The sequence below is a fragment of the Lipotes vexillifer genome, unplaced genomic scaffold (assembly GCF_000442215.2).
Source record: "Lipotes vexillifer unplaced genomic scaffold, Lipotes_vexillifer_v1.1 scaffold1126, whole genome shotgun sequence".
NCBI lineage: Eukaryota > Metazoa > Chordata > Mammalia > Artiodactyla > Lipotidae > Lipotes > Lipotes vexillifer.
The window spans coordinates 551,268-578,692 of NW_006781401.1; the positions used below are offsets into that span (position 1 = coordinate 551,268).

The 27,425-nt window shown below is 48.1% G+C and overlaps 1 protein-coding gene and 1 pseudogene across 2 annotated transcripts in view; both read left to right on the forward strand.

Moving 5' to 3' along the window:
• Positions 1-8,311: 8,311 nt before the first annotated feature.
• LOC103082488 (NADH dehydrogenase [ubiquinone] 1 beta subcomplex subunit 4 pseudogene) lies at positions 8,312-8,701 on the forward strand (annotated as a pseudogene).
• A 4,925-nt stretch (positions 8,702-13,626) lies between these two features.
• Positions 13,627-27,425, forward strand: part of SLC24A4 (solute carrier family 24 member 4) — a 173,974-nt gene continuing 160,175 nt past the window's right edge. The window contains exons 1-3 of one of the 2 annotated variants that reach the window (XM_007454717.1): positions 13,627-13,691; positions 14,203-14,355; positions 16,422-16,532. In XM_007454717.1, coding sequence (XP_007454779.1) covers positions 14,226-14,355; positions 16,422-16,532 — 241 coding nt within the window. In that variant the 5' untranslated portion in view covers positions 13,627-13,691; positions 14,203-14,225. Of the gene's footprint in view, positions 13,692-14,202; positions 14,356-16,421; positions 16,533-27,425 lie in introns of those variants that run through there. The other variant, XM_007454716.1, reaches the window with a different exon arrangement.

Here is a 27,425-nt window from a genome sequence, read left to right on the forward strand (position 1 = left end):
GGAGATATTTTTCTTTCCAGTTTCTACCCACACATAGTAAGGCACACATTTTCCGCATAGTTATAAGCATGATAAGGAGAATTGTTGTTGTTTTTTTTTTTAAATAGAAAAACCTCAGACCTTTTCCATTCAACGTCTTAGCAACCCTTAGCATCCTTCGATTTCTGAGCAAATGATCACATGATTGCTGTATCTTTAGCAAAGAACCAAAGGACACTCCTGGCCTTAGGAAGTTGAGGAGAGGCTCAGATAGCGGGGCCAGGAAAATGCCATCAGCGGTGTCCTATGGGAGTAGGTTGCCGTTCCTAAGAGTCAAGATTTTGGGAAGTGGGCAGGGAGGGGGGTTTCCCCCATTTAGTCACAAACCAGGCTTTGGAGCAGTGGGAGGATGGAGTCCATCATTTGCAGGTTTTAAACAAGCAAACGGAAGGGGAGGTTCAGCCCTAATATAGTTGCTGTGCGGTTTCCCAGGGGCCCTGAGCCTGCTCCTCTCAACCATCAGAGTGGATTTGGTTTTGCCGATTACAAACGTGTGCACTGGGGATAGGGTTTTGCCAGTTGTCTGTACTCCCAGGGATGGCACATTGGGTTTCCCCAGTGATGCTGTAAATGTCCCTGAGAGCCAGGCCTAGGCTTCAGGTCCCCATTCCATAACCTGTGCTGGGCTGGTCTTACCTGGGGCCCCCAAAATGAGCACGCCACGCCCTCAGGGTATCACCCTGGAGGGAAATCCACACGCGCGTTGGGGCTCTGGGCTGTGATGACCCGGTGAGTGCATTTGAGCATTAAACCTGGGGCACTGACAATGCCCTCTGTCCTCAGTACCTCAGATATTGTTTCTGCTTTCTGTTCTCCTGCCTCCTTTGAGAGGAAAGACAAGGTTGAGAACAGTGTTGCCCCTCCTGTCCTCAGAGAAGACCTCTGTGCTGGGACAGTTTGCCAAATGGAAAGAGCTATGAGCCAGGGAACCAAGGCCTGGCTTCACCACTGACTCACTGTCACCCTGGGAAAGGCATGCCCCTTTTCTGGGCCTCAGTTTCCCCGTCTGTAAAGTACAGGGATTGGGCTATAGCAGGATTCCTCAAAGTGCCAGTTCTATGGGGTTATTAACTGGTGATAGGAGCAGAAAGGAAAGCGGGGCCAAATCAGTTTGGAAAATGTTGAATTTAGCAAAATAAAAATGCTCCATTGCTGCGGATCTTCTCAGAGCCTTTAATACACTTTGTGGATTTCCAAAAGGGATTATAGTATAAGGTATTTCCAAAATTTATTTAAACATAGACCCTCTAAACTCTTTCAGTGTCAGTATTAGAATTCTCTTTCTCTCCTTAGAGAGCCAGCAAAGTCACTGGTCTTCACTTCTTTGAGCGTCTAAGGCTGTTTGGTTTTTCAGTTTGTTTCTAAAATATAAATGGTCCTTGGTGAGGTCTTGGGGGTGGGTGAGGATCCACCTTAAACCAGAGGTTCTTGGAAGTCTTTAGAAGATGACTTTGGGGGAAGGGTTCCACTCTTGCAGAAACTGTATGCAAAAGCTGATGTGTCTAGTTTGTACACTTTCCTGGGGTGGGGGGCTCAGAGTCTATAGCATTCATCACATTTTCTAAGGCATCTGTACCCCAAAGGTGGTGATGCATTGTATTCTAATTCTTGGTAGAAATCATTTGGTTTTGTTGGAATTTGGACAAGACTTTGATATCTTGATTGGAATCAGGGCAGTTGGGAAGAGGGAACAGAAGTGACAGGAAAGTGGACAGAAGATGGGGAAAACTAGAGGGACCAGCAGTGGCTCCATCCCGGGCAGGGCATGGCCTCCCCAATTTCTTCCCTGGTCCCACTATGAGTGCCTCTAAAAATCATCACGTGGTTCTTGGCTATGGAACTCAGCTACTGAATATTAATGCTCTGTGGCAGGGAGAAAATTACCGCTGTCTCAGAAAGGCTCCATCTCTTACAGGTCACCGGGGCACCATTTATTAAATTGTTGCTCAAGGGCACAAATGTCCTGCAAGTACGTGTCTCCTCAAGGTCAGATACTTTCTCTTCCTCAAAGACTCGGGGGCCTCCAGCTCGGACTCCCTCCCTGCAAACCGGAGAGGTTGCTGAAAAGGTGAGAAGTGGTGGCAGGAAACTTCCCTCTTTACAGAGAAGAGCCTGCCCACAAATGTGTCCGAAGGGGGTGGGGCATCCATGGGGTGGCCGAGAGAAGGTTCTGTTGGAACCAAAACCGAAAGATCAGATCCACAGAGGGAGACTCTGAAGTGTTAATTCAAAAGCAGAGATCTCAAGTTCACCATTCTGATGGACTACCAGCCGTCCTTGGATCACCGGCCTTTGCAACAGAATACTAAGCATGAGTTTACACATTATTATTTACCAGCGGCCTGAGGGATTAGAATTCTTGGCTTGAACGGCCTCATGACTGTTCACACACATGACCCCACGGAGCACAGGGTTAGCAGTCGAAGGGGCGAAGGTTACTTGTGTAACCTTTGTGTTCTCACAAAAGCTCTTTCTTTCTCTCCTTGGATATCTTCTGAAATATCTCCACACCACAGGCAAGAATTTGCTTTTAGAACCTGGTTAAAAAGGGGGAAGAGAGAAAGGACAGGCCTCAAATCTAACTGACAACATTCATCCGAAATCCTTTAAATTAACTGAAAACGCTGAGTCACACCCACCCATTGTATAACAGCCATTTACCCATATTGTGTAACAGCCATTAAAGTATTAGTGTTACTTTGGGGGGCACTTTATTATGCCACCCAGTGGTAAATCTCCTTTGGGCCCCCCCTTTTTTTAATTCCCCCAAAGAGTCGCAGTTTGCTAATTTATTTTCAAATGGGCTGAGTCTGGGTTGATCCCAGTCTCCTATTCAGCTTTTTGCCTCAGCGTAAGGATGGTGGGCTATGTGAAAGTTGGTGTCCAGCCTGAAAGCCGTGCTTGATATTTTAAAAACACTTTGAATTATCTACAAAGGCAGAACCCCACCAATCCATCACCTAGCAGGCGTTAAAGGATGACTTACACGTGCAGGCGGGTGAGCTCTGAGCTTCCGTCTCTCTGTGTCTTTTCTGGGTCTCAGTTTCCCCCTCTGTCAAAGGAGAGCTTGGACAGGAAGGTGCATTCTTTTTTTTTTTTTTTGCGGTACGCGGGCCTCTCACTGTTGTGGCTTCTCCCATTGCAGAGCACGGGCTCCGGACGTGCAGGCTCAGCGGCCACGGCTCACGGGCCCAGCCGCTCCGCGGCATGTGGGATCCTCCCGGACCGGGGCACGAACCCGTGTCCCCTGCATCGGCAGGCAGACTCTCAACCACTGCGCCACCAGGGAAGCCCAGGAAGGTGTATTCTTGAGGCAGGATGATGAAAAGCAGAGATCCTGGACCCAGACTGCCTGGCTTTGAATCCCTGCTTTGTCACTTACCAGCTGTGTGACTTTGGGCAAGTTCCTTAACCATTCAGAGCCTTGGGTTCCTTTATCTGTAAACTGATGATTACAGAATTGTTGGGAGGATTAAAAGGGTTGCTGGATATAAAGTGCTTTGAGCACTGCTTGGCCCCGAGCAAGGATAGGTAAATGTGATATACTGTTATGATTGTTCTTGTTGGGGCCCTGGGGAGATGACTCTTTGTGCATGGCACTCATCACCCACCACTCACCATTTCCTCGGCTCCCTGGGCACACTGCTGGACTGTATTTCCCACCTCCCTTGCGGCCCTGGCCACTTGGCAGAGTTCTAACCCCAGAATGTGGGTGGAAGTGAAATCTCCACGTCCAGGTCTGACTCATAAAAACCTTCCATGGGGGATGGATTTTCCATGTCTCTCCTGCTCTGCCATTTCAGCGCAGATGAGTTTGGCACCCCTGGAGGCCCAGTGCTGAAGATGGTGTGGCCACGAGAGGGGAGGGACCAGGAACTCTGACTAACCGCTTAGAGGAGAGCTGTCTGCCTCTACGTCCAATTCGGACTTCGTTTGGGTGAAGGATAAACTTCAGCAGTGCCAAGCCAGTGAGGTCTGGGGGCAGCTAGAGTTACTGTAGCCAGGCACTGGGCTAGTGTGGACATTTACAGAGACTCAGACATCCTTCCCGAGGGGTCGAAACTGCTTGTGGTTGTTCAATTTCCTGTCTCCAAGTTTCTGATGTTATCTGGGTAACTGAGCCAAAGGACACCCAGTTCTCTGGCTGGGGACAAGAGCTTGTATGTCCAGCAAGCACTGGCCTGGGCTCTGGCAAGCTCCCCACAGACAGCTGCCTGAGCTGGCTGCCCACACTTTCTGGACAATGGGGCCGAATTTCTGCCCAGATGCCATGGAGAGCTACTCAGGTTCCCCGGGCAGTAGCCCATGTTCAAAGTATTCCATTTCAGTTCTTAGACCTTGGTCCTCCCCCGTCTTCCCCATGGCTCTCCCTTGAGTGGGAATTAGCAGGAGCGTTTGTACAGAAGCCTCTGAAGTGGGCAAAGTGAAACTTCCTCATTAAAACTCAAAATGTAACACCCTCTCCAACAAAGCCAGGCCTAGAAGGATGCTTGCTGTATTAAATTGTCTACTGGTGGGGAGTGACTTGCTGACTGTGCCCCTGAGCTGGAGACAGGTGTGTCCCAACAGTCCCAGAGGCATTTACTAATTCCCCTTGTGGCGGAATCCCTCTCCCTTTGATGAAAATCTCCAATGCTTTCTCTGTCTCTCTCTCCCCACCCCTGTCATTTTTCTCCTGGCACGACGGTCATTTCTACCCATGTATTCAGGCCCCTCCGGAGATGCAGACAGGCCAGGGCTTTTTTTTTTTTTTTTAACATCTTTATTGGAGTATAATTGCTTTACAGTGGTGTGTTAGCTTCTGCTTTATAACAAAGAGAATCACTTATACATATACATATGCTCCCATATCTCTTCCCTCTTGTGTCTCCCTCCCTCCCACCCTCCCTATCCCACCCCTCTAGGTGGTCACAAAGCACCGAGCTGATCTACCTGTGCTATGCGGCTGCTTCCCACTAGCTATTTTACATTTGGTAGTGTATATCTGTCCTTGCCACTCTCTCACAGCTTACCCTTCCCCCTACCCATATCCTCAAGTCCATTCTCTAGTAGGTCTGTGTCTTTATTCCCGTCTTGCCCCTAGGTTCTTCATGACCCTTTTTATTTTTCCTTAGGTTCCATATATATGTGTTAGCATACCGTATTTGTTTTTCTCTTTCTGACTTACTTCACTCTGTATGACAGACTCTAGGTCCATCCACCTCACTATCTGAGCCATTAGAAAGAAATAAAGAAATGTGAAAACAAAATAGAGCACTTTCACAGAAAAACAAAAACCCAAGCTGCTGTAGCCTTTGGCTGCTCAGTACACCAATTATAAAGGAAAATCTGGCTTTTGTGCAATGTCATGTTTCATAGTGAGCGTGGAGAGGCCAATCCAACAGCAGAACATTAGCAAGGGTCTAAAGTGGAGACACCTATGAGCCGTGTCCCTTGCCAAAGAGCCCTTCCTACTGTCCCTTTTGGCAAGCCCTACCTGCCTTATTTCTACTCTCAGACTGACAAGCTCCAAGCGATCAGTGGGGCAGTGGGTGCAGTCGGGGGTCTGCACCTTGGAGTGGAGGCTTGGACTGTGACTTATTACCCTGGGGATCTTGGCCAAGTCACTTAGTCTCCTTAAGTCACAATTTCACATCTGTGGTGGAGGCTGATAGTTGCCCATCCACATCCCTCCTCCTCTGCTTCCATGGTAACAGGGTTCTCCAGGGCACAGGATGCTCAGGTAGGCATTTTCAACCTTTCTCGGGTAGGCGTGGTCATGTGACTAAGTCTCCACCAATGGACTGTGAGAAGTGACACAGGCTGGGGCTGGGACTTCTGACATTGGGTGTTCCTGCCTTGTGGTCTCCTCCTCCGTCCTGTGGACTGAAACCCAGGCGTGCTGGTGAATCAGCTTTGACCGTGAAGACTGTGAAGATGATGAGAATGCCCTAGAGGATGGCAGAGCCACCACGTGGCAGGAGCCTGGGTCCCTGAGTGATGAGTAGTAGCAAACCTGGATGGCTCTATGGGGACTCTTGCATAAAAGATACTGCTTGTTCTCTATGACACTCTAGTGCTGGATTTCTTTTCCACAGTAGGTTAGTCTTTAACTGATAACATTCTTCATAGGCTTATGGTGTGGCAAGTTATATAAGGGTAAAGTGCTCTACAGTTAGGTGTTCAATACATGGTGAGCAAAGGGATTGGTCATTCCCTTGTTTAAATCCAAGAAATCTGAGAATCAGATTTACAAAACATAGAGCAGCTGCGTAACTTGATTTCAGGGAACCCCCAGGCTCAGCCTGTTTGAGCATCTTTCCTCTGCTAGTTGGCCTTGGCTGAGAGTTCCCACCATCAGTCAGTAACCAGGAGATGACCAGGAAGGAAACAGGGATATCATATATAGCCTTCTATCTCTACCCAAAGAGCTAGTTAGCAAAACTGTCAGAACGAGTAGCTGTAGCATGGTGTGGTTGGTGAAGGGTATGGCTAACGGGCAGAAGACCAGGTTCAAATCCTAGCTGTACCTCTAACTCCTTTTGCAAACTTAAGTGGGCCACTTAACTGTCAGGAGCCTCAGCTTCCTGAAGCATCCATAAAATGCGGATGCTAATTCTGGCTCTGCCTATTCCTCAGGGCTACTATGGGGATCAAAAGACACAAGATAGTGAAAACACTGCATATGGCAGATGCTGGTGGGAGAAACATAACAGATCAAGTCCTATTTGCTGAATGTGGAACAGGTATGCTTGTCCCTTCCTTCCATGAGTATTTGTTGAGGACCTGCTAAGTCCAGTGAGGGGAGATGTGTGCAGGGGAGATATGGTTCCTGTCCCCACAGAGCTTAGAGTCTGCTGGAAACTATACACAAGGAGATAGGCAATTACAATACAGCATGATGAATTATTTGATAGAAGTACAAGCCACCATGAAAATATAGAAGAGGGGGCTCTTAACTCAGACTTCTGTGGTCCTGGAAGGCTTCCCAGAGGAAATATCTCCTTTAAGATTGGAAGCAACAGAAAGAGTTAGCCAGGTGTCTTAGTTCAGGCTGCTATAACACAAATACCCAGACTGGGTGGCTTATAAACAACGGAAATTTATTTCTCAGAGTTCTGAAGGCTGGAAAGTCCAAGATCATGGTGCCAGCAGATTCAGCGTCTGATGAGATCACTTCCTGGTTCATAGACGGCTGTCTTCTTGCTGTGTCCTCACAAGGGGAGATGGAGCTCTCTGGGGGTCCCTTTTATAAGGGTGCTAATCCCATCCATGAGGGCCCCACCCTCATGACCTAATCACCTCCCAAAGGCCCCACCTCCTAACACCATCACGTTTGACAGTAGGTTTCAACATGTGAATTCTGTAGGGACACAAACATTCAGTCCATACCACCAGGCAAAGGGGGCTTTGGAGGTGGGAAGACTGTTCAAGGAAAATGAAACAAGGGTCACCTCTGAAGAGCAAGAAAGAGCCTGAAAGAGATTCTGAGTGGCTGGAGCCTGGAGTGAAATGAAGGGAATAATGAAAGATTGGGCTGGAGGAGCTGGGAGGGTCGGGAGCAGGGTAGAGAGAACACACTTGGCTGCAGTTTGGATAAAATACCAATGCCCAGTTCCTACCCCCAGGTGGTTTAAAAGCCCCCCAGATGACTTGAATGTGCAGCCAATGTTGAAAGTACTGATTAGATCATGCAGGATCTTATATGTCAAGCTCGGGAGCTGGAAGTCTAGCTTGAGAGCAGCAGGGAGTCTCTGAAGCTTTTATGGGAGGAAGGGACATGACCGGAAATTCCCTTTTACCCTAGCTGCTGGTTGGAGGAAGGAATGTGATGGAAAGACTGGGGTTAGAGACACTGGTTAAGAAGGCTGCTGAGGGGTGCAGGTGAGGCATGGAACCAGAGGTGATAATGGGGATGGCAATAAGGGGACAAACCTGAGGCCTGAGTGACAATGGACTGGAAGGAAGTCGGGGAGAGGCAGGAAGACAAGGATGAGCCTCAGATTCCTGACGTGGGGGTCAGAATTCCTGAAAAGACTCCAGCTCCAGATACAGACTTACGAGTCAGCAGTGGAGAGCAAATAACTCCAGCCAGAGAATTGATGAGCTCTCCTGGGAAGAGTGGTGTAAAGAGAGAAGAAAAGAGGGCCTAGAACAGAGGCACAGAGGGCCGAGGGAAGAGCCGGTTGGAGAAGGAAGAGAAAAACCATAAGCACACACTGTTAAAAAAGTTAAGCATGTGACTGTTTTAAGAAGGGTGTGTTTAGGCGCAGTTGTGCGCCAGGTCGCCAAGATGTCGTTCCCCAAGTACAAGCCGTCGCACCTGGCGACCCTGCCCACTACCCTCGACCCAGCTGAATACGACATATCTCCAGAAACTTGGAAGGCACAAGCCGAGCGTTTGGCCATAAGATCCCGGCTTAAACGGGAGTACCTGCTTCAGTACAACGACCCGAGCCGTCATGTGGTCGTCGAAGATCCTGCCTTGATTCGTTGGACCTATGCAAGATCAGCAAATATCTATCCCAATTTCAGACCCACTCCCAAGACCTCACTTTTAGGAGCTCTGTTTGGAATTGGGCCCCTCCTCTTCTGGTATTATGTTTTCAAAACCGACAGAGATAGGAAAGAAAAACTTATCCGGGAAGGAAAATTGGATCAAACATTTAACATCTCATATTAAGTCTGGCAAAGATGACTATATGTACTGTTGTTTAAATGAATCTATTAATCGTTAAAAAGTTCTTCTTTCTTAATATTAAAAAAAAAAAAAAAAAGAAGGGGGTGTTCAAGAGTGTCCAGTTCTGCTGAGATGTCTCCACAGGTCACTGGTAACCTTAACAGTGAAGATGAATGGGACCTTGGGGTGGTGCTGAAGTGATGGTGAGAGGGGGCACCTCCTAACAGGGACAAGTATTTTTTACCTTCTTCACATTATAACCAAAACGTGTTTATTCATTCATTCTATAAATACGTCGTTTATTAAGCACCTAATGTGCTGGGCACTGTGTTCAGAGCTGCAGACAAGACAGCAGGTCCTCGAGGTCCTCACTGGCCAGGAGGAGACAGATACTCTCTCCCATTTCACAAGACCACGTGATGTAATTGTTATAATGGAGATGCGCGTCAGGGGCTTTGGAACAAGCTGGACCAACTCTACCAGGGAGGGGGAAGGGGTGGCCAAGAAAGGTCCCAGAAAGCAAGGAAGCGGGATGAGGTTTGCCCTGATGTGGCTGTCATGGGGGTTGCCCACTGCAGAGTGCAGAGTTCAGCCTGCAGTGGAAGAGGCGCACTTCCAGACCTGCCCATGTTGCTGGGGCCACGTGCCTGGCTTTGGCCAATGAGTGGTGAGCAGCAGTGTGCAGAACCCAGAGTCCTCAGCTGCCAGCTCAAGACCCTCCAGTGGGCTCTCCTCACTCTGGCATGGTGAGCAGCAATATTTGAGACTGTGGCTGTTCCTAAGAACGTGAGTAACTGCCCTCAAGATGCACACCTCTTGATAGACAAGAAATGTAGGGGAGGAAAACTATTTTCCCTCCACCTATCTTAGGTTCATTGGCTGGGGCCTTGTAAATTAGACCAACAAAGGACAGATTAACAAGAGAAAACCAAACACAAGTTTATTCACCTGTGCATCGTGCATACACATGGGATTACCCAGTAATGAGTAATTCAAAGGGGTGGCAAGAGTTTGGGCTTATATAGCATTTTAACAAAGTAAAAGCACATCTTTAGAGACGTGAGAAGACGAAGGAAAAAGACTTTGTGCTTCCACGGGTGGCAAATTGTGAGAAGGCAAATATAAAGGGAGATCAATGGCGGATAAGGGCGAGTTTTAGCAAAGTTTGTAGATAGATTCCTCTGGTGCTGTCCCTGGGCTGATAAGGATCTAGAGTTGTCACCAGTGATTAACTTCTGTCCTTCCTGGCACAGAGCAGAGGGGAATAATCTCTACAGATTTATTTCCTACATTTAGGCAAACAGGGGACGTTTTTCTTGTATCTGCTTCTTATTTGCCTTCAGCTCAAAATAATCCTTATGCCAAAGTAGCACGTTTTGGAGTCGAATATTCTGCTTACCCTGAAGCAAACTTTTGTTGTTTTACTGTTTTTTGTGGTTACCACAGCATAACCTAGCCCAGTGGTTCTCAAAATGTGGTTCCTGGACCAGTAGTATCAGCTTCATCTGGGAACTTGTTAGAAATACAAATTCTCAGGCCCCACCCCAGACTTACTGAAGCTGAAGCCCTGGGGTGGGGCTTAGCAATCTGAGTTTTAACAAGCCCTCCAGGGGATTCTAAAGCATGGTCAAGTTTGAGAACTGCTGCCCTAGGTGGTGCCAACTGATACAGCTATCTGGAAGACACAGCAGGAGGAATTACAATTCATGGAGAAGGTCGTTTAAGTAAACTCGAAAAAAAACGAGTAAGAAGATGAATTAAATGGTGAGACTCTTCATGTCATAGGAATGAATATTTAAGAAAAAATATAGTGTACCTATCTCCACAGAAGGAGCCTTCCTGTCAAAATGTTGAAAACTGGTCATGTGAGCAGTCTCCTACTATGTCACATCACAGAAAATACTGTTGCAGAGGGGATGCTCAGAATCCAATGTCATTGAAGCCACAACTAGGCTAACTAAGATAAACCCAGAAATGCACTTTCCATTTGTCTCCATGGCCTTGCTTAGAAAATGCTCCTGGATGCTTTGAATCTGAAAGGTACATAAAATCCAATTCTCTCTTCTGCAGGGTAAGTCATTAGAGCTGCAGCAAAGGCTATTTGGTAACGGGCAGTATTTAAATGAAGCAAAAAGTACAATTTCAAATGAATTGCTTTTTAAACTGTCAGATAAAAGGAATCCATTTGTGCATGTGAAATTATTCCAAGGTTCTAACTATTAACTGAGAGCAGGTGAAAGATGTCAAAGAAACGTTCTGTTAAAGAGCTGGCTAAATGTTTAAAGACAGACACCTGATGACTCCTTTGGCCTGTTTTGGATTCAGAAATGTCTATTTTTGCCAGCCCTACATGAGCTCCATGGACAGAAGTCTTAGGAAAATACTAAATCCTAGTAATAAGATGCCATTTTTTAAGCTTCGATAAATTTTTTTAATTGAAGTCTAGTTGATTTACAATGTTGTATTAGTTTCAGGTGTGCAGCAAAGTGATGCAGTTATACATATATGCATATATATACATATATACACACACATATATATGTATATATATATTGATATATATTCTTTTTCAGATTCTTTTCCCTTACAGGTTATTACAATATATTGAGTATAGTTCCCTGTGCTATACAGTAGATCCTTGTTGGTTATCTATTTTATATATAGTGGTGTGCATATGTTTATCCCAAACTCCTAATTTATCCTCTCCCCCACCCCACTTTCCCCTTTGGTAACCATAATTTTGTTTTCTATGTCTCTGGGTCTAATTCTGTCTTGTAGATAAGTTCATTTGTATTATTTTTTTAGATTCCTCATATAAGTGATATCATAAAATATTTGTCTTTCTCTGCCTGGCTTTCTTCACTTAGTATGATAATCTCCAGGTCCATCTGTGTTGCTGCAAATGGCATTATTTCATTTTTTATGGCTGAGTAATATTCCATTGTATAAATATATTACATCTTTCTTATACATTCATTTATCAATGGGCATTTAGGTTGCTTCTATGTCTTGGCTATTGTAAATGTGCTGCAATGAACATTGGGGTGCATGTATAATAAGATGCCATTTTGTTCATTAGAGATGCTTTAACCAATGTGACCCAAATGCTGTCTTACCGCGGGACAATAGTATATTATCGCTTTAACTTTTTCCTTTGGTGAAAATACAATGCCAAGGGCTCTTGGCTAGCTTTCCAAATGCCCATTTAACACTGTTCTGTGGTCTTTTATTTGTTATGGATAAATAGCAATCCTTGTACAGCCTGGTCAATAAGAAGAGAATTCTTCAAACATATGAAAAGTGCCCTTTCTGTCACTGGCAGGTATGCTTGGTAGAGGTCACCCATATAGAGGGAGATCCTCGATGGTAAGGCTGCTCTACAGACAAAACGGAATCCTGAGCTGTTCTACACAAGGGCAACCCCAGCCTTTTCCATTTCATTTCCTCTAGGGGTTTCTACTGCAATTAGTCTTGTGTTCATGCCTTCAGTATCCGTGGGACCTACTGAAACAGGACTACTGAAAATAATTAGTGAATCTTCTCTTTCCCCTGGTCCTCCAGGTACCTCTCACTGCTGTCACTATGCCAGGCTAGCACAACCAAAATTCTCCCTGCTTGGTCAGTCCAAGAGGAACTGTGAAGATGGTGCCCCACTAGAAGCACTGGGACAGATTTGAAAGGGCCGTGCTTCTGACACTTGAACGTGCACACAAGTCTCCAGGGGGTCTTGTTAAAAATGCACATTCTGACTCAGTAGGTCTGAGCTGGAAACTTAGAGCCTGAATTTCTTGCAAGCTCCCAGGCAATGCTTATGCTGCTGTGGACCACATTTTGAGTAGTGATGGAATAACACACATTCTGCAAAAACAGTGACTTTTAGAACTGACCCTATTAAACAGGCATTTATCTAAGGGTCTGGCTCCCCTTTGCTTTGGGGTTCCTTGAAAGCAGGAACTGGATCTTACACATTTTTTGGTTGTTTTGTTCTCTGGCTGGCACTTGGCATTAATCCCGCACACAGTGGGTGTGTATTTATTTAATTAAACAGAGCTGGCCTTGTTCCAAAAAGGATTTTAAGTGGACTAAACCCCTAGCAGGCCCTAACTAGGGGCTTGATGAGTTGGCCAGGGAAGGAAATCATTCCCAGGGTAGTCACAAACCCTCTGGGCTGAGGCCCTTCCGCTAAAGGTCCCCACCACCTGCTTGCACCTGGATCACAACTCAGCTGCTGCTCTTCTGAAATTCTCCCTCCTGCCCCATTTTTAAAGTGGTTTACACTAGAGAGCCGATCAGAGAAAAGGAGGAAAAGCAAAACAAAACAAAACCCAGAAAGCCCCGTGGGGCGCAGAACTCTCGGGTTTCTCTCTGCCGGGTCTCCAGCTTTGTGCAGGTCGGCGTAGCGCCCCGCCGCCGGCTCCCCAGCCCGCCCCGAGAGCCCCGGAGGAGCCGGCCCTGGGGGCGCGGGCGCTCGTCGGCTTGGGGCAAGCCTGTTTGTTAGCTCTGCTCGAGCAATTAATCTTCTCGTGCATCTCCCGCCCGGGGGGCGGGGGTCGTGGGGGCCTCGGGTCGCCTCGGGGGTCGTGCAGAGACCGGACTAGAGCGATCGCTCTACAGGAACCCTTGTTCCCAGAGTCCCTGCGGTGCCATAACCCGTTCCTCTCTGCAGCAGCCTCGGAGGGTTAGAGAAGGGCTTGTTTCGGTTCCATAGGGGCGGCGGGGAGAGAAAAAGGGAGGAGGAGGGTGATTGGGTGGGTCAGTGGTTGAGCCTCACGGGAGAAGGGAGGAGTGCCCGGGCGAGTGCGCCCTAGGGGAGCAGTACACGTGCTGGGGGGGTGAGAGGCGGGCAGGAGGGGAGAAGGGAGGCGAGAGCTGGGGCGGGGGGGGAGGCGCCACGGCCTCGCAGACGCAGGCGCCGGCAGCCGGAGAGAAAGTTCCCGGGGAGAGCTCGCCCCCGGAGGGCCGTCGTCGAGGCTGCTCGAGGGGAGGGTCGCAGGTCCCGTGCATCCCGCCTGCCTCCCCATCTGAGCGCACTGGGCCGCCGGGGCTCGGCTCGCCGGGAAGCAGGGAAACATCGCCGGCCGGCGGGCGCCGCCAAACTTGGAGGGGGACGATGCTGCGAGTGCGAGCGGCGGCGCGGGGCGCGGGGGCACACTGAGTGCTACCGGGGCTGCGGCCGGGCGAGGGCGCCGAGGCTGAGCGGGCAGGTAAGGGGCACCAGCGCCAGGACTGCGCCAGCCCTGCGAGCCAGGGCCGCCAGCGCCACCTCCTCGCCACGGAGCCACGGTGAGCGGAGCGCGCACGCCGCGCGCGGGACTCTGAGCTCCGGCCGCGCCGCGCGCCTGCACCTCCTCTCTCCCCTCTGGGCTTCCCCGCCGAGCTCGCCCGCGGGCCATGAAGCTTTGGCCCGTAGCCCCTCGCCTCTGAGCCTCGCGTCGCCCGCTCCAGTCCACGCCGCTCCGCCACAGATAGCACTCCGACCAGTGGGGCTCCCCATCCTCTGCCAGCGACTGCATCCAGGCGCTCCGGGATGGCGCTCCGCGGCCCCCCGCGGCCGCGCAAAGTTCGCAGGAGACGAGAGATGCTGTGGCAGCAAGTTGGCTTCGTGTGCGCGATTTTGGCGCTGGTGTGCTGTGCGTCTGGCCTCTTTGGCAGCTGGGGTAGGTACTGGTGCGGGCCTGCCCCGGGAGTTGGGGGGCTTGGGCTGGAAAGCCGCGGGGCAGCTCCGAGAGGTCTTCCGTTCCTTCCCAGTCAGGTTGGCCCCAAGGGTTCATCCAGTCCCTTACCCACCAGGCAGGTAGAGCGCACCCAGGAGGGCTGATATTGACTCTCTGAGCTGTGGTGCCTGTTCCCCTGAGCTGCGCGCGGCCCCTGGGGCCTCAGAACGCGGCTGCAGGTCTGTGTTACTAAGGCGAAAGCCTGAACCACTGGCCCCCTCGGTGCCAGAGTTCTGTGCCCGGGGTGCCCAGGGAGTGTGGGCAGCGCAGCGGCGGGATCCAGGTGTGGATTCTCTTGGACTGGGGCGGACGAGACTAAGTGGACCGATTTCCATTTTGCAGAGCGGAGAAGGTTGTTCTCCACGCCCCTCGAAAACCCAGATTCTGAGGCTGGGAACTGAGTCTCAGCTCTCCCCTCGCCCCTGCCAAAGGGGCGCCCTGGGTGTCCTGACGCGTCCTCTCCAAACCCTAAAAATGTGGGCAGTCTGTGCCCTCGGGAGGTTGCTGCTATGTTTCAGCATCGCTTCTCAACTCCTCTTAATCACCGCGGGACCAGCTTGTGCCTGGAACCACTATCCACACTCCTTCATCTAGGGAGAGACTGAGGGATTTGGGAGTTGCTTAGGATATACAAATTTAAGATGGAGAGAAAAAAAACCTTGTGAAAATATTTTTTAGGGAAGGGAGTGGCAGATGTGAGCCTAGGTGGAAGCTTCAGAAGACATTCAGGTGGCTAACATTCCCATTTTTAGTTGGATGCTGTGGAGCTTCTAGTATTGTTCTTTTAGTATTTTAATTTTTAATGTCCTCTAGAAACTTTATTTAAAACATTTTTTAATTGAAGTATAGTTGATTTATAATGTGTTAGTTTCAGCTGTACAGCAAAGTGATTCGGTTCTACAGAGATGTGTGTGTATATACATATGTATATATGCTTTTTTCCCAATTACTGTCTAACATTTAAAAAAAAATGAAAGAAATGGCATGATTTAGCAACCTGGACATGGGGAATAAAGCAGATGGTACCTTCTTGAGCAGTTAGGGACAATTTAGAGAGGTTCATATTGATAAAAATCAGGTGGAACTTGACTTAACTCTTTAATACTGGCTTTCAAAACCCAAACTATGTGATTTGAGGATAAAAGGTCAAAAACCGGCCCTTCCCAACAGAAATCCAGAAAGGTTATTTGAACACCTTAGTACCTGGTGCTTTGCAATTGGGCAAGCTGGTGTGTGTTCTCCCTCAATTACAAGAGATAACAAAATACCTAGAGGCTCCTAGATGTGGGCATTATAGTAGAGGTATTATTATCCAGCTGTAGTAGTGTGCACACTGGGAGAGGTAAATGAATACTTTAAAGGTCTTAAAGTGAGGATCATTTTTATTTGCTGGATCAGGAAGGCCTTTAGGAGTTGAACCGCGCTTGGTCATCGGCATCCATACCAGCGATCTCCTTTTGTTACTCAGTATGGCCCTTGGACCAACAGAATCAGTGTCACCTGGGAGCTTGTTAGTGTAGAATCTCGGGTTGTGGGCCAGACCTACTGAATCAGAATCTGCATTTTAACAAGGTTCCCAGATGATTTGTGTGCACATTCAAGGGTGAGAAGCTGCGGGCCAGACCCCATCAACTTTCTCCACCTGTTTGCTGACTTTATCCTTCAGGGCAGGAACGCCTGAGCATGTTTACTGGTTAAGAACTTCATGGTCACCTATCTAAACCCTTTGTTGCACCTGTGAAGGGCTGAGACTGGAGCAACCTTGGCCAAGGTCAGATCACATGCTGACCAATCTGGGACTAGAAACAATGAACTAGATCTAGGAAGCAGATTACTGTAGGTGAGCAGGTGATACTGTGCTTCCAGTCATTGTATCATTCCCTACAGATGGCTTGAAATAATCAAACAGGGCTGTTGCCGACATAGCTAGATACAGGTGTGTAAGGCCATTGTGGGAATGCAGGCGCCATGTTGATCTACTGGTGTTTGTGACTTATTTTCCAATCCAGGGCACAAAACAGCTTCTGCCAGCAAACATGTTTTACCAGACACATGGAGGAGTAGAAGGCTGATGGCACCAGTGAATGGGACTCAGATAGCTAAGAACTGCACAGATCCGGGTAAGAGAAAGATTCTTCCCCTAAGGCATTTGTCAGGGTCTGGAGATGGTGCGTATGTGGACAGTTATAGCCAGAGCTGAGAAAAGGTGGTTTTGTGACCCTGAGTAGGAAAGGGTGGCTATAAGGTGTTGAAAGGTAATGTACAGACGTTAATCAGTCGTGCTGCTAAGCAACTCCAGTACTTTCTTTATCCAACAACTGAAAAGATCACATTTCAGTTTTAAATTCTCATTTTTTGTTCTCACAATGCTCCTAAAGGCTCAGTGTTCCGCCCCAGCTCCCGCAATTTTGTTTGCCTGGGTGTCTTCGTTTTCTTTCCCTTTTGCTCTCTGTGTCCATCTGATGGAGCTTCAGGGACACAAACCCTGCTGCTCTGGCAGAGGGCACTTTGGGATGACTCACCAGGGTCATACCACCCAGGGTCACTGCAGGGGTGGGACACGCTGGGTTGCTGGGGCCCCTTCTCTGGAAGAGGAGTTCCAGGTAGCATTGCAGCCTGGTAGATGGGTTCTGCTCGCCCTGGGAGGTGGTTCAATGGGCCTCTTCAGACTTCTCCAGGCGGTCAGAGGCTGTAGGGACCCAGTGATGACATCTTGTCTGTTCTCCTGCCAGATGCAGGCTTTGCCTAAATGGGTGGAGATTTCTTCTCAGAACCTGTACGGGCCAGTGAATGGAAGCTGCCCGGGCCTCAGACAGGCCAGTCCTAGGTTTTAGCTCTGGCTCCCTAACTTGGGGGTCTTTGTGAGAAGGACTCAGTGGGATGATGCATTCAAAAGCTCTTTGGGAACTATGAGGCTTTATTTTCTTATTTTTTAAAATTTAAGTATAGTTAATTTACAGTGTTGTGTTTCAAGTGTATAGCAGAGTGATTCAGTTATACATATATATCTATTCTTTTTCAGATTCTTTTCCATTGTAGGTTATTACAAGATACTGAGTATAGTTCCCTGTGCTGTACAATACGTCCTTGTTGTTTACCTATTTTATGTACAGTAATGTATGTATCTGTTAATCCTGGACTCCTAATTTACCCCCACCCTGCTATCCCCTTTGGTAACCATAAATTTGTTTTCTGTGTCTGTGAGTCTATTTCTGTTTTGTAAATAAGTTCATTTGTATCATTTTTTAAGATTCCATATATAAATGATACCACATGATATTCGTCTTTGACTTACTTCACTTAATATGATAATCTCTAGGTCCATCCATGTTGCTGCAAATGGCATGATTTGATTCTTTTTTATGACTAATACTCCGTTGTGTATGTATACCACATCTTCTTTATCCATTTACCTGTTGGTAGACCTTTAGGGTGCTTCCGTGTCTTGGCTATTGTAAATAGTGCTGCTATGAACACTGGGGTGCATGTATCATTTCGATTTATGATTTTCTCCAGATCAATGCCCAGGAGTGGGATTACAGGATCATATGGTAGCTCTATTTTTAGTTTTTTAAGGAACCTCCATATTGTTCTCCATAGTGGCTGCACCAATTTACATTCCCATCAACAGTGTAGGAGGTGGGAATGTAAATTCCCTCCTAAAAGTTCCTTTTCCTGCAGACCCTATGAGGTTTTACTGTAGATGGGTACTACTTGGCTTTTCCACGAAGTTGCCAGGCAAGTCAATCTTGTTAGGTGTCTGTTTTCTCACCTGTAATATGGGCAGAATAGTACTTGGCCTCCTACTCCAGGGTTGTTGGAAGAATCTGGTAAGGCTCCGTATGGGGCTGTGTGCAAAAGGAACTAGAAACCCAGGCCAAGGGACCAGGTTAGTATGGCAGTCTTCCCATGTCTTATGTTCATAGGCAGGTCTTATCTGCATTTTACAGGTCAGAAAACATCTAGGGAGGAGACACGAGTCACTCAAAGTCGTGAACCTTACAAGCGGGGAAGCTGGCACTGGAACCTAGGCCTGTGGGTAGGAAATGTTTGGTTAGTTCCATGCGCTGAAGAAGGCAGGGCCTTCCCGCAGAGCTTGTGTTCTACACCATCGACTCCCCTTCCCTCAAGGTGCTGTCTGAGAAGTCCATCTGGGACACGGAGGTTTTGGTAAACCTCTAAACGGTTCATCCTCTGCTTGATGGGGATGGGACTGGGTGAACTTGCAGAGAAGCAGCTGGGATTCCCATTAAACTCCCATCTGTCTTGGTGACCCAGTGGACAGTGGTGCCCGTCCTGTCTTTTCACCTCCTCCAGCATATTCTTCCATCAGCCAGAAGTGGCCGGTGCATGTGCAGAGCTAAGCCATGAACGTGTGTAAGGCCAGGAACTATGGGTCCATCCTCTCTAGGCACTTGAGAGGCTAAAATTAGCACCGTCCATGAAAGGAAGACTTAGCTACTCTGGGTAAAGAATCAGGGTGAGTGCATTTTTGACTGGTTTCTAGCTCATTGATGGCCTCATCGTGGGCTGGCTCTGTGTCCTCCTCCTGTGGCTCCTGTCCCATCTAGTCTGGGCACATTGGCTTAGACGGGGCCCCATTCTTAGGATAGAGTCTTCTATGCCCCGTTGTTGCCCTTGTCTCTTCAGTATACTGTCTGATCAGAAATTATTCCACTAACTATGGAGCAGTCAGTCCTATTTGGCAGGAAGGACTGGTCTTGTCCCCCTTGTGGAGAGGGAAGCAGGGAAACCGCAAAACGTTTAACAGTAAGTAATATTTGGATTATCCTTTGTGTTGACTGTTTCTGGGATAGGGTCCTGCACATAGAAAGGACTCAGTAAATATTGGTCAAGTGATGGAATGAAAGGGCATTTTCGAATATTAAACACTTTAATTCTTGGTGTTTATGCAAAGATGAGGAACACGAGGCTCCGAAGTTTAGTGACTTCCCAAGATCTCTTGGCTGGCAGGAGCATCCCTTGGTCATCTGACTCTGGATCTCATGACCTCCCTGCTCCAGTGCACCTGCCCCCGCTGTCCTCCCAGCCCAGGTGGGACTGAAGCCTGACTCCCCTTCCAGCCTCCTTGTCCCTGGACCACGAGACTATCCAGTCTCCTTTCCATTTCACAAGTGTGTAGCGCACACCTGCTGTTGTGTGTCCAGCCCTGCAGCGGGCACTTGGTGGGGAGTAGAAGCAAGTATAAGAGGCCGCCCTTGTGATCAAGCAGCTCACAGTCGAGTAGAGAGGACAGAGTCCTGACACAGGAGGACTGCAGAGGTCCCCCAGGCAGCAGCCCCACGGGGCTCGGAGGACAGTAAGTGACTCCGATGCAGTTCTTCGGAGTCTTAGCGTCTAGATGAGGCAGGCCTCTGCTGCAGTGACAGAAAACCTCCCCAAATTGGGTTTAGCAAAAAAGGGAATTTATTGGCTTAGTCACTGAAAGCGTGAGGTCAGAGGTGAAGTGTTGAGACTCAGTTTCTGTCTCTGGGCTCAGATGTCAGCTGGTGTGGGGAGGTGGTGACCACAGCTCTGGCTTTATGTCCTCCCAGACCCAAAAATGCTGGGGGAGAGTGCTGGTGGCTGAGACAGTTTTGCAGAAGCCCTGAGGTTCTGGTGGCGTGGCTTGGGTCACATGACTTCCCTAAGCCAATTGCTTGGCCAGGGGAGTTGTTGGGTCTGGACTGGCTTGGACGTGAGTCACAGGCTCTGCCTCTGGAGGGAGGGGACGGAAGCATCCTCCTCCAGCCCCAAACTCTGCCTGGGAGTCAGCTGGGGATGGGCAGTTTCAGGAGGTGGCCCTCAATGCTTTATAACCATCCTGTTCTGGGGCTGCTGCTGTGACAACGGTGGACCAGAGCTCCCTTCCCGTTAGAGTGTCAGGGGGGTGACAGGGTGGCAGCCAATGGCTGCCGTCTTTTCTACAGTTACAGGAGTCACCCATAAAGAACCCCAAGGTTCTTACATCCCCTGAAGCTCCTGCTCTGCATCGCTCCCCTCCAGCTAGAGGGCCCCCGTACTGATCTACCAGATGAGGTCTTTCAGGGATGTAGGAAGACGAGGCTTGAAGAATTTCCTGCTGTGTCAGCTCCCAGAGCTGAAGCATCGCCCACAGTAGGTGTTCAACAAACGTTAGTTCACGTTTCCATGAGAACCTCCAGGGAGGGACCATGTCTTATTTTCTGCTCTTATTCGCCTGTCAGAGAAGCATTTAGCTTCGTTTCCTAAAAACACGAATGGGACCCTGCTCTAGTCATCCCTTAAGACTTGAGGTGGAAAGTGGGCTCTTTGCTCAGCCTGGGGTCATTTCTCCAGATCTTGGTGGTGTTTCCATCTCATTATTTGTGCTTCAGTGTAAGTGTCCCCCTGACCGCATCACGTTACCCGATGTTATTTTTATGACATGTATCTCCATCTAAAATAATTTACTTATTCATCATCTGTCTCCCCTTGAGGGCTACCTTGCTCACTGCTATATGCCCAGAAGAGTGATTCTTAATCCTGGCCACACACTTTTGAAATGCCCAGGACCCAACCCTGGAGTGTCTGATTGCCTTCGTCTGGGGCTGGGGCCTGGAAATCAGTACTTGTTCAGAGCTCCCCAGCTGCTTCCAAGTTGAAGCCAGGGTTGATGCTTGCTGGACTGGAGCCGGGCTGCTCAGCGTGGTTGGCATCACCTGGGAGCTTGTTAGGAATGCAGAGTCTCAGGCCCCAGACCTACCACAGAATCAGAATCTGCATCCTAATGAGATCCCCGGGACGGCTTCCATGCCCACCAAAGGCTGGGAGGCACTGGGCTAGAACACTGCCTGACACTTCGTAGGCTTTCAGCAAGTATTTGAATGTTGAATGAAGGTTAACACTTGGTTTAACATAGTGATTTTCTTGAAAACCAGTTTGGTTTCTTTTTTTAAATGTAGGGAAGCTAAAAAAAAAAAAAAAAGACTTTTCCATACCCTTCAGTGGTCAGAATTGGAGTTTGGTTTTTGTTGTATTTTTCTATTTTTCTCTTCCTCCAGAGGCAGTGGGTCCCTCCCTACAAAATGCATGAAACAGGAATGAGGGGCAGTGACTTTGAACCCCGTGGGAACTGTCTTAGTTCAGGCTGCCAGAACAAAATATTACAGACCGGGTGGCTTCAACAGCAGACATTTATTTCTCACAGTTCTGGGGGCTGGGAAGCCCAAGGTCAAGGTGTTGGCTAGTTCCATTCCTGGCTTGCAGACGGCTGCCTTCTTGCTGTGTGCCCACGTGGTGGAGAGAGAACTGGAGCTCTGATTTCTCTCCCTCTTCTTATAAGGGTGCTAATCCTGTCTTAGGGACTCCACCCTCATAACCTCAAATAAGCCTAAAGACCCCACCTCCAAACACCATCACATTAGGGGGTTAGGGCTTCAACATAGGAATTTCAGAGAGACACAAACCTTCAGTCCGTATCAGGACCCAAAGGGTTTCCACACGTTTCTCGGTGGTGACACTGGAGTGTTTGAAGACAGTTGAGGGTGGAACCGGTGATTCTCCCCCCTAGCCTGCAGGTGAGAAGCACCTGGGAGGCTCTGAAAGATACAGGTGTCTGAGCCTGGCTCTGACCTGTGAGGTCCGAACCAGTGATGGACACCTTCTGTGGCTGACTTTGGGAGCTTCTGGGAACCATGCTCTCCCCCTGCCCACACCCCCAGTCTGCTAAGATGGGTCCCTTCTTGTGATTGTCACCTCCCACTGGCCTTTCCTGATCACCCAACCCAAAGTGGCCTTCTGTGTCACTGGTTCTCTTGGTTTAGGTTTTAACAGGCACTAAACCTATCCATTGTTATATTGTTTGTTTGCCTCCCTCAACTAGGACATAAAAGGTGAGCCTCGTTTGCTTTTTAAAACCATAATAGTGCTTCAGTGTTTCCTTTTGTAAAATGAGGGTGGCAAGGGGGGTGATAATTGCATTTATTTCATAGGGTTGTTAGAATTAAATGAGTTTATACCCATCAAGCACTTACACGCATACGTGTTCACACATTCGCTCCCATTTTCATTATTATTTTTTTATCTGCTTAGCCCAGAGATGACACAGTGCCCATGTATTGTAGGTACTGGAAAACTGTTTGTCAATTGAATTTTATGAGGACAAGTAAACATCTTGACACACATTGTTTGTTTTCTGTGAATACATTTCTTTTTTTTTCTTTTTTCTTTTCTTTTTGGAGATTTGGGATGCTGGAAGATGGCATACCTTACAGAACTTGCCTCTGGATAGAAAAACTGGTTCTTGTCTCTTGACAGTTAGGTGGTGGTTTACCTTTTGGCTTCCTAGCTGGGGTGGGAATGCCTTCCCCCATTCTTACACTGTCTTTTCCTACACATTTGAGATTGAGTCAGTGGTCCTGCCTCTACCATGTCACCCCATTCATTTAGGTGCCCAGCATCCTGTGCCTCATGTTTGAAAAGGGAGAGAGGAGCTTGGTTCCCGGAGCTTGGTTCCCTCCATTGATATTGGAGGAATTTGCTTTGTCATGTTTGGTTTTGCTGCTTTTCAAATATGTCTTTTGAAAGGCCTGATGGCTATGTATCTTCGCTTGAGCTGCCATAACAAAATACTGTAGACTGGGTGGCATAAAACAGAAATGTATTTTCTCACAGTTCTCGAGGCTGGAAGTCTGAGATCAGGGTGCCAGTAGGATCAGGCTCTGGTGAGGACTCTCTTACTGGCTTGTGTGTGTCCTTACGTGGCAGGAGAGAGTGAGTGAGGGCAAGCCTCTGCTGGCCCTTCTTATAAGGCCACTAACTCCATCAGGCCCAAAGCTCACCTTCATGACCCCGTCTAACCCGAGTGACTTCTCAGAGGCCCCATCTCCAACAGCATTACTTTGGGGTGTTAGTGCTTCAGCATAGGAATTTTGTGGCGATGCATTCAGTCGATAATAGTGTCCACAGAGGGAAGGCTGGGGCACGGAGGGCTGACAGAGAGGTGCTTGAGAGGCATCTGGAGTTGAAGGTGGTTGCTAGATTTTCAGGAGAGCAGAGCTGTGGGATCACGTGCTAGGTGGAGGATCTTTTAGGAGAGTCAGCCTGGCTCTGATCTATTTTTCCTTTTTGTTCCACACCAAGGCTGAGGTACAGACCACAGGGAGAGGGGATGGGGTAGTGGAGGCTAGTGCAGGTGTAGGAGCCTGCACACAGGAGCCAGCGTTGAGACTGGACCGGGAAGACATGAGATCCCTGAGCGGGTGCCCGCTGCTGTGGGTCTCTGTAGGCGCCCCTGTGTGGGGAGCAGAGGTGCAGAAAGTACATCAGGCCGGGTGGGTGTGGAGGTGAGCTGGTACCGGCGATGATGTGAAGTGTCTGCATTCTGAACGAACGTCTGTTCAGAGGCTGCTTCAAGGCACACATCCCAAGTTCGAAAGTTGTTATGTGAAAGCAAGCGCTGCGTTGGAAAAGCAAGAATTGAACTTATCCCTGTGGGCAGAGAGATCACAGATGAGTTACTGTCCCAGACGACAGAGCTGGAGTTCCAGCGGGGAGGGGCTTTCCTGGGCAGGGCAACCTCCAGAGCAGCTGGGTGGCTCCTTGGGGCAAGTGTCACCGTCCACCTTGGAACAGCGATAGGCTGGCAGAGCCACAAACCTGATCACAAGTACAGGCCGAGGAAGACAGCACCCTGGCATCAGTGTGATCACTCTTGGCTTTTTTGGGGTGGTGGGAGTGGGCATGTTAATACAGTGGGTCGGGTGGCTTGGGGGCCAAAGGTCTGGGTTCTAGTATTGGCTCTGCCAAGATCCTGCTTGGCATTTGGGGTCGATCTTCCCCCCCATCCCCCCTCCCTCCCTTCCCTGCAACCCCTCTCCCTCCCCACTCTCTGTCTCTCTCACACAAATACCTCCCCAAACGAGATTACATAGGATAAGTACAAAGACTTCCGGCAGCCAGGCGATACCCTGTCTCAGTGTGTACCAGCTCTTTCCTTCTTGGCGATGGCAGCTTGTCATGGGGAAGGCAGATGTGTGGAATTGTGTCCCAGCTCACCGTTACTGGCCAGCCACATGACCTATAGCGAGTTATATAATCTCTCTAAGCCTCAGGCTTTCTCTTTTGTAAAATGAGGATAGCAGCATTTCCTACCTGTCTCATAGGGCTGCTGCAAGCCTTAAATCCCATGATGAATTGAAGTATTCAAGGGTACCTGGCACATCATTGTAATCATGGCTAACACCAGCGTACTATAGGCAGGTGCTGTTCTAGGTGCTTTCTGTGTATTAACTTACTTGCTCCTCATAACAACCCTTTGGGTAGGTGCTATTAGTGTCCTCATTTTGCAGATAAGGAAAAGGAGACTCAGAGAGGTTAAGTAACCAGTCCAAGGTCACCCAGCCAGCAAGAAGAGACAGGTGTATGGTGGGGGCAGGGAGAGAGAATTAACAGACTTTATTTTTAGAGTAGTTTTAGGTTTACAGAAAAATTGAGGGGAAAATAGATCTCCTATATTACTTCCCCTCTTCCCAGCTTCCCCTGTTAATACCTTGCATTCCTGTGGTACATTTTTTGCAGTTGATGAGCCAATACTGACACATTATTATTAACCAAAGTCCATAGTTTACATCAGGATTCACTCTTTGTGTTGTACATTCTGAGTTTTGATAGATGTATAGTGACATGTATCCACCGTAACAATATCATACAGAACAGTTTCACTGCCCTAAACATCTTCTGTGGAACCAAGGTTTTTAATTTGGATGGTGTGAATTGTGTGCCTATATCCTTATCCAAAATTATGAATAAACAGGGTGGAAAAAGACAGTTTAGAGATGAGGACTTCCGTTGCAATTCCAGACTCCATCACTGTCTGGGTGCCCCCTGGGGAACAGGGAATGCCTATCCATTGTAACAGCAAACATCTGTGTGGGCTCCACTTCTTGGTATGTTTCTAATACCGATTTGTTTGTAATCAAAAGTTTTGTTGTTGTTTTTTTGCCTTTTTTGCCTTATCCAAACTATTGGGGTCATCTGCTAGCAATCTCGCCTCCTTGCCGGGCCATATGACTTCCAGATTCTCCACTCTTGACGCCATGCGGGCCTCCCGCTATCCAGAGAGCACCCGCTCGGCTTCCTCCTGAACTCTGAGGATCGTTCCTCCTGAGTTAAAAATGGAAATCATTAAGCATTGCCATGTGTTGCCTTGGGTGGAAGAGATCCAGCCGTGCAACTCAACAGAAAAGTCAAATGCTTGAAAAGGGTTTTTTTTTTTTTAATTATTAAACATTGTCCATTATGAAGAGGCCATTGGAGCATAGCATTTTACTAAAAAAGAAGAAAAATAAGTGTGCTGGAATAATTTACAGTTTCTCCTGAAAGGACAGTGGATGTCCCCCTTGGGAAAGGGACAGAAGGTCACTGTGTGGCCAAGAAGCAAAGGAGCTCTGTGCCCAGTGGCTTGTCCCCTTGCACATGGGAAAGTGCCACCAGTTTCTGGGTCCACAGCTCCCTTTGCTAAGTCAGCACAGGACGGGGCTGCAGCTCTGGGTCTCATGTAATTGCGTGAGAAATTAAATGCAATGTGCATTTCTCGACTGTCTACACAGCCTGTACTGTACTAGGCTCTGAAGCTGGAAGGGACCCAGTCTCTGCTGTCAGGGAGTGTGCACTGTTCAGGGGAGACGGGGGCTTAAGTAACAGACAGAGTCACCTATGGCAGATACCTCCAGAGGAAAGAGCGACGTGGTTCAGGGCAAGGGTGCCCTCCCAGGAGGAGGTGACATCTGAGCCCACCCTGCAAGGGTAGGAGGTGGCAGTGGAAGGGCATTCTAAAGCAGAGGGCTCAGTGCATAGAAAAGTGCTGCCTGAGAAATCACAGCAGAATCTCCTACCTGAGCAGTGCTTACTAGCAACCACGCATCGTGCTCATTGGCTGTCCGAGGGGAGAGAGAAAACAAACACTTCCTAAGATCATGCACAGTAGTTAAGTAATTAGGCTTTGGGGATTTAGCATGGAGTCTGTGCTCAACCAGGGCTAGATTGAATCAGATTACTTTTTTTCTTTTTTAAAGATCCTGCCTCTGTCCTTAGTAGTTACGTGACCTTGAACTAGTTACTTTATCTTCTAACCTCAGGGAAGGGGCAGGGTTTGTTTTGTTCACTGATATATCCCAAACTCTGGAACGGCACTGTGCGTGCGTGTGCGTGTGTGTGTGTGTGTGTGTGTGTGTGTGTGTGTGTGTTGTAGGTGTATAGAAACCCATACAGCACCTTCCTCATGGGGTTGTATGTGCTAAGTGTGTTAATCTATATAATGGGCTTACAAGAGGGCCTGGCACAGAGCAAGCTCTATATAAATATTTGCTGCTGAAATTACTTCCAAAAGATAACTCGAATTGAACATAATTTTATAGGATAAATTTTTAGAACTGAAAGATTGAGGGTGAATTTTGTAAAGGCAGCATTTGCTTTATTTCAAGTAAAAAAGTTAAATTGATATCTGGACTTATGTTTGCTTGTTACTCTTTGAGGACAGGAAGCTGTTGATTTTTTGAAGGGCTGATGCTGAGACAGTGCAGACCATGCAGGCTGCAGTGGATCTCTGTGTGTGTTCCACATCTGGTCCTTTCTGTTGGTGAAGGGGGACCTGATGAATGAGATCTGGAATTTGGAGACCAGAGCTTGCATTCTGGCCCTGACACAACCTGTGCATGAGTCACTTTGACTATTACAGCCTTAGTTTCCTGCCTGTGAAATGGGCATAATGATGATGCTATTTATCCTAAGGCTTTTTAGGATCAAGTGCTGTGCAAATATTATTACTGTTGTTTGCATAACTATAGTAGATGCTTAACCCTTTGAAGAACATTCCTTCCTTGTGAAATAGAGAAAATCAGTTATTTGGGGCTTTTCAGAATTGACTCGTAAAACCACAAATAGGATTTGGTGCAAGCATTGCGCATGGCCCGCTTGCAGCAAAACCCCCATGGGTGGAGTGTCTGGCTAGAAAAGAAAGACACAGGAGGTCTTTTTTTTTTTTTTTTTTTTTT